The 7,188-nt window shown below is 40.6% G+C and overlaps 1 protein-coding gene across 1 annotated transcript; it reads right to left on the bottom strand.

The window, feature by feature from the left end:
• Nucleotides 1-931: 931 nt before the first annotated feature.
• Nucleotides 932-6,521, bottom strand: gcdh (glutaryl-CoA dehydrogenase). Its single transcript, XM_022747929.1, has 12 exons — nt 6,419-6,521; nt 5,723-5,838; nt 5,070-5,102; nt 4,813-4,953; nt 4,592-4,654; nt 4,264-4,434; nt 3,966-4,095; nt 3,082-3,298; nt 2,742-2,845; nt 2,407-2,532; nt 1,864-2,024; nt 932-1,671 (listed from the first exon to the last, which is right to left on the bottom strand). The coding sequence occupies exons 2-12, from the start codon at nt 5,823-5,825 to the stop codon at nt 1,598-1,600; spliced, it is 1,323 nt and encodes a 440-aa protein (XP_022603650.1). The 5' UTR covers nt 5,826-5,838; nt 6,419-6,521; the 3' UTR covers nt 932-1,597.
• Nucleotides 6,522-7,188: the final 667 nt, after the last annotated feature.

The following is a 7,188-nucleotide window of genomic DNA, read 5'->3' as shown; positions in this document are numbered from 1 at the left end:
ACAGTCCACTCGGGGTGCAATTTGTCACAGTGAGTCACAGCTACACATGTCCAAAAGATGAAAGGCTATTGGCCAAAAAAAAAAAAAAAAAATGGAAAAGTAATTTCCTTATGTAAGCACCATGTAGAACACGCCTGGGCATCATGTACAGCCAGGGATTTGCCGGTTCTTTAATTCCCTCCACTTCAAAGGGGCAGAGGCAGACATGCAATGAAGCTGGAGAGGATGGAGGTCTTTATCTGTCCAGCAGCACTGCCCACCCCCACATCCCTCAGGCCCTGATGGATTGAACGAGGAAAAAAAGAAAAAAAAAAACAAAAAAAACCCAGAGATTATCTGCTCAGAACTGAGAACATTTTGTGGGGTTCACTTCTCCTTAACTGTCCTGGACATGAAGTGAGGTAGAGATGGAGAGAGAGAGTCTTTAAGTGAGGGATGAAAGGATGGAGTGTGTCTGGATCTCTGTAGAGTACATTCATTCCTGGGTTTTGTTGCATTATACCTTTACTTGGTATTGGTTTCGTAACAGTCGTCACTGGTGGAGGAGACATTTAGATCCTTAACTTAAAGGAACGGTTTAACATTTTGAGAATTATGCTTTTTATCTCCCTTAGACGACCTAAAACCAAACTTAACTTTTTGTGCAGATTAAACAGTGTGTATGATGCGGTAAAACATGAGCTTTGAAGGACCAAGTGTGTAGGATTTAGTGGCATCCAGTCGTGAGGTTGCAGACTGCAACCATCTGAATACTGCCCCCCCCCTTCTCTTTCCAGATGTGTAGGACAACCTATGGTGGTAACATTCAAACACCTCAAGTATAATGATTGAATTTTCACTGTGATGTACTCTGTATCAAATAACAGCTGGCTAGAAAGGTGTTTCTTACCTTATCCAACTTGCATTTCATTCTTCATGCAGACACTTGAAATACTTAAATAACTTTTCTTTATTTAGATCTTGGATCAACATCTTTGACCTCTGGAAAACCATGCAAACTTATGACATCTTAGTGTTAGAGCCAGTAAAGTGCTACAAGTACTCACCTAACAATAGTAACTGTAAAATAAACCAAATTATACAGTGACAACATTTGCATAATTGGATCAAATTAAAAATACAAAAGCTCTGCGGGTGATTCCAAATGAGTTGCGGGAATTTATGCTTTGTGGCTTTGTAATTACAGTATCAACTTTGCATACATCAGTAACCAACAATAAATCTAGATCTTGACCTCATTCGATCTATTCATAGTTTGTGAATGACAATGAAAGTCCATACAAGTCATTTTACTTTTTCTATACAAGTGGGAAATGGGGAGCTGAAAAAGAAACCACTGCCACATTGTTGTGACGGAGAGTAGAAAAATAGCCCTCTTTGAAAATCGACGTCTGAATTAATCACATTTCACTTCACAAGTTTGGTGACAGACTTGACTTGTTCTTTCTCTCAAAATAAAGCACTCAATATATATTCTACAAACCTGAGAGAATACAAATGTTGCCGTTATGCAGATGACACTTCATCCAAACTATCTGAAAACTGCTTGTGAGTAGGCCCGAGTCGCGCTGGCTGGGTGTCTGCTGAGAGGTCGGATCTATTTGTCCACAGTGAAGGACTGCAGTCCGGTGATGGCTCTGCCCAGGATCAGAGCGTGGATGTCATGAGTACCTGCCAGAGGAGACAGTAGATATCAACAGTCCACATCTAACTTCATAATGCACTCAGACACATTCGACATGTTTAATATACGTATGCAAGTCTCATGTGGAACTAAAGCCAAATTTAAACTCTTCTAACTCGGTTCTGTTACTGCTCCCTCCCTCCCTCCCTCCTCCTCCTCCTCCTCCTCCTTCTCCTCACCTTCGTATGTGTTGACAGCTTCCAGGTTCATGACGTGGCGGATGATGTGGTACTCGTCTGCAATGCCGTTTCCTCCCAGCATGTCTCTGGCCTGCCTGGCGATGTCCAGGGCTTTACCGCAGCTGTTCCTCTTGAGCATGGATATCATCTCTGGGGCCGCTCTGTTCAGGAAACACCATGTTTGTTTCTGCAGTTTTTCATTAGGAGCACACAGGGTTGTTTGTGTGGCAGATTGTGGCTGATGGATTTTACATTTTAGCCAGTAGAACAGACCATAATAGATAATTCTCATTATTCTTTAAAAACAGTAAAGTTTCTGATCACTCAGTTTTGATTCAGTGTCAGTTGTATCTCTGTAGTGTACGCAATGCACACAGAGGCCAACCTCTACTGCTCTCTAATGGTTTCATGACATGTATAGTTTGAGTTTGACACTGTTGAGAACCGCCGAGGGGAAAATCATTTCCCTCAACCTGACAGAAAGAGGTCAGAGGGACCACGTGACATCCCCTTTAATAAACTTCAGTTTGAGGATAAAGTTACTTTTTCTCATCGATGAGTCGTCCCAGCTGCAGACACGACTGTAGGCCGATGGTGATCTCAGTCAGCATGTCAGCCATTTTCTTCTGCATCAGCTGATTCCTTGCCAGCGGCACGCCAAACTGGATTCTGGTTTAGAGAACAACACAGTGTTATCTTGTATCATGAAAACATCTGACCAAATTAAATTTAAAAATCTGCATTTTGATGAACAAATATTGTTTAGCGGATTGTGCTGGAATATATTGCAACATGTAAATATTTTAACTTATTGAAGTCTTCAGACTTCAGTTACTGGAGATCAAGACACTTGTGCATTTTCATCTGTGACATCTGACCTGTCGAGTGTGTACTGACGAGCGGCATGGAAACAGAACTCTGCAGCACCCAGAGCTCCCCATGCGATACCGTAACGGGCGTTGTTCAAGCAGCCGAAAGGACCCTGGAAGCAGCAAAGTGAGTGAGATGGATGATTACTCCTGTGTGTAGTCTACAACTCTAAGTTTAGTAGGTGTCACATTAAGCTAAAATCCCTTTAGAAAGTATACAAGTTGTTAAATCATCAACTTTATTTCATGGGTATATTATGAATGTCATAGAACTAAGATGTACAATGATTCTGTATCGTCCATACACACGTTACTGCATCAATAATATTCATCGTTTCACTCCACTCACCGCAAGGCCAGATACTTTAGGCAGCAGGTTCTCCTCAGGAACCTCCACCTCGTCCATGAGGATCATGCCGGTGGCGGAGGCTCTCAGGGAGAACTTCCCCTCGATCTTAGGTGTGGCGAGACCCTTCATGCCGCGCTCCAGGATGAAGCCACGCACTTTCCCATCATCACATTTGGCCCAAACTACAGCAATGTCTGCCACTGGAGAGTTGGTGATCCTGAAGGTGGAAGAAAAGGGAAAAACCTTATTGTATGAACGGGTAGGACTAATTTTTTCTGTAGCCAGTGAAGAACGTTGATATGTAGCAATGCTGCAGTACAATGGTGGGTACTTGTTCACATTTGTTGACAGAACAGACAACATATTAGACTTATTTATTTTTCTGGAGTTATAAAATTGATTGAAAATAAATAAGTACACTCCTCCAATAATCCAATCAATGTAAATCCTGGTATGTGTATGCCAGCTTTATAGCCAAGAGAACTTTAACTGTGAAGCGCTCCACCTTGTGGTCAACTGATGACATATCGAGTCCTGTGCCACAACAAAAACCTTGAACTTGTAACAGGAAGGTTGCACAAGATTCTGTAACTGTGTTATTATTATTCAGGTGATCACAGAAAGTTCACTAAATTATGATTTAAATGAACTCTCACTGTAATAAATAACCTAATTTATAATCCTACGTGCATTTTATCCAAAAGTTTTAGATAACATGGTGGTGCTGTATGATACTGATAAGTGTTTCTGTTATTTTATTTACCATGTTTATATCAATGAAGTCTGAATTCTACAACATTTTCTCTCCAATGAGAAGCTATTTACTGAGACATTTTCTCAGAAAGCCTCTCCGATACTTTCCACATAGACAGCAAACTCCTCACCAGGTCTTTGAGCCAGTGAGAGTGTAGGTGCGACTGGACGGATTGTATTTGGCTCTAGTTTCCATGCTGCTGGGGTCACTACCATGGTTTGGCTCCGTCAAGCCGAAACAACCCAGGATCTCTCCACGAGCTTGGATTGACAGAGAAATCAAGGGGGTGATTACAACCCAGGAATAAACCAGGAGCTCAGTGACTCATCAGAAAAGAATAAAAATATCATTACCAGTCTACCATTTCAGTTTTCACTCATCTGTTGTTGACATATCAATAAATAAAAATATTGTTGTTCTCATCTTACCCAGCTTGGGGAGGTACTTCTGTTTCTGCTCCTCTGTGCCATAGGCATTAATGGGGTGCATGACCAGTGACGACTGCACACTCATAACCGAGCGATAGCCGCTGTCCACTCTCTCTACTTCTTTGGCAATCAAACCATAGGCCACATAGCTTGTCCCAGCACAACCATAACCTTTATATCAAATGCAGGAAGAGGAGTTACAGATTTCTCAAAAACAAACAACAAATACAGATGACAAGTGTGCAGATGATGTTGATTTCAGATTTTTCAGATTTCAGATTCAGTGTGCATGGTGCAAGTCAAATCAAGTGGACTTGTTCATCCTGACCTTTAATGGTTGGGCCCAAAACACCCATCTCTCCCATCTCTGACACAATTTCTCTGTGGAACACTGAAAGAAAACGAGGGCAAGTTACAGGAGCTGCACTTCTTTAATTCAGCAAACAGCATGTTCACATTAATTACATATCAGGATCTCATTAAGAAACTTTGATTAGACTAAACCATCAGACTTACAGACATTATGCAAGAACAAAAACACCTTCTCACCTTCATTTCTGTTTGCCATCACGATGCGAGGCATGAGTTTCTCTTGGCAGTATGTCCGGAAGGAGTCCCTGATCATGATCTCCTCCTCTGTCAGCAGTCCCTCCAGCTCCAGGGCATCACGCCAGTTGAACTGGACCTTAGCTGCCAGACATTTAGAATCAGAACAATTATAACCTTTACAGTCAGAGTTCAAAATAAGTTCTGGAAAGAGCTTCAATTTCAAATTATCGAGGACTGACAATTTTAGCAACACCTACGTGCTTTAGACTTCTGTTCAACCTTTTCTGCATCTGTGAAAATACAAACCAGTAAAATTATAAATATTATTCAAGAAATGTAAGGATATAATCTGCCATCATTTTTATGTAATAAAAGTGATAAAAATATATGTAATTAAAAAAATACAAGTAGCAGATAAAACACGGTTTAAAACTACATTTTTAAGGGAAATACAAATGTTATTTTGAGTTAGAGTACTGTGTAAGTCTAAGGTACATTTAATTACACTTCCTTAATATTTATAAATAATTATACACTATTTTTGTGCTGTTTTAAACAAGGCCTTATAATAAATTCTACCATATTTCTCCCTGTGGATTTCAAGTGAATCTTCATGCGATAACGATAAAAAATAAAAGTAATGAAGGTTAATTTCATCATCACCATTTACATTTGCAGACATCAGCTATAACCCAGCATCTCTACAATGTGGTTTTACATTTGGTTTGTGGGACTTAATGCATTAAAACATACATTTGAAAGTCTCTTCCCAAATATATGCAAGTACTGTCACATCTGCACACAGCTATGAGTAACCTCTTCATTATTATATGATGTTTTTGGGATGTTGTGACCACCAAACACCAATGCTAATAATTCCTTTGGGCTGGTATGGTGTCATTGTACTTACCCCATCTGGCAGGTGCTGCAGTTCCCTGTGCTCTGGAAGCTGAGATGATGGCACATCTCTGAGGGTTGACCAAGAGACGGCAGACTGCGCTTCTCAATGCCATGGTTGAAATTAGTCTATAAAATAAAGAGACCATAACTGACTAAACTGGTGTATTACAAGATATAAAAACAGCCATCCAGGTAGTAGTTTGCAGTGGAAGTCATGACAATAACGTTCAACTGGTGGTCCATAGTGGAAGGTGTTCCATTGATCTTGAATTGGTTTCTGGCCCCATGACCAATAGACTTTCAGTGACTTTACAATGTAGGAATGTAGGGCTTGAAAGAAAGTGAATACTGACTGTAGTAGCTAGTAGTAGTAACTGCTGCTGAGTCAGTTTCATTCTCAGTTACCCATGTCAAAGTCTTCACTGTAATATCTAATGAAACAACCTGTCACAGCAAACAGATGTTAGTCCACACAGCCAACCAGGTTTGGTATGTAGCCAAGCTAGGCTATCTCAGCCAACCTGTGCTGCGTTAAGTAACTTCACTGTAGCTACAAGCTAATAGCGCTAGTCCATGATAGTTAGCAAGTAACTTGGGTGTTAATAACATAATTTCTGAATAATTATAATAGAAATATATTATATGAGCACTGTGTATTGTGAGTAGCTATTGAAACCATAGTGGCAAGTGTATAAGGAGAATTTACCTCTGTTGACTGGGACAACAACCCTTGTCCTGGTTTCCCTTTTCTGCCTCTGGCCGACAGTGCAGCGAAACTCAACGTCAAAACACAACCTAACGTCATCACGTAAAGCACTCCTAGCTGCATGCAGCACGGCCATGTTGAGTGTGGCGTCATCATTAAACTACTTTCCAGTGGTTAAATGGTGGTCAGCTATTCTTGTAACAAATGAAACATTTCGTTTATGTGAAGACAGAACATGTCAAATCTGAGACTACGACATAAAAATATGGATGAACTCTTTGTATGTGGCCAGTTTTCATCACTGAAGATGGCTGCCTTTTAAGGATACTTCAGCTACTAGGGATGGAACATGATTGGCTCGTTAGCAGGGGAGTGAATGATGGAGGCGTGGCCACGTCCAAGCTTGAGTTTCCAGAATAAAGTCACCCCAGCAAGAAAAAATTAAAAAATAAATGAATCAAAAAATTAAAAAATAAAGTCACTCCAGCTCCAAGGAAGATGACAGTGCTAACTTCCTACTAGGTCATTCCCTTAAGTCCAGATCGTAACACTAAGCACTCCAATTGTTCTCATATTTGCACTCCTGACTGCAGGATGATGAGACTCAACAGAGCTACGCAAGGACATGTCGTATAATTTTTTTTTTAAGTTGATTTATCCTCTGTATAGTGTTTGGAGGAGGCTAAACAGATTTTATTTCAGTCGTACAGTCTATGACCTCAACCAGTTGAGAGTCGAGAGCCAGAAACACAGACAGTTCGTCTTCAAAG

The sequence above is a fragment of the Seriola dumerili genome, unplaced genomic scaffold, assembly GCF_002260705.1.
Source record: "Seriola dumerili isolate Sdu_G_001 unplaced genomic scaffold, Sdu_1.0 BDQW01000113.1, whole genome shotgun sequence".
In the NCBI taxonomy this organism is placed as follows: domain Eukaryota; kingdom Metazoa; phylum Chordata; class Actinopteri; order Carangiformes; family Carangidae; genus Seriola; species Seriola dumerili.
Note: the sequence above shows the minus strand (reverse complement) of the source record. Positions and strands in the feature narration are given on the sequence as shown.

Bases quoted from the DNA above. Each gene is read 5' to 3' on its own strand.
- gcdh (XM_022747929.1), bottom strand. From the start codon at position 5,825: ATGGCATTGAGAAGCGCAGTCTGCCGTCTCTTGGTCAACCCTCAGAGA. The intron at 5,103-5,722 runs GTAAGTACAATG...GTATTTTCACAG, and splicing joins TGCAGCACCTGCCAGATGGG to ATGCAGAAAAGGTTGAACAG. The intron at 2,533-2,741 runs GTCAGATGTCAC...TCTCTAAACCAG, and splicing joins CGTCAGTACACACTCGACAG to AATCCAGTTTGGCGTGCCGC.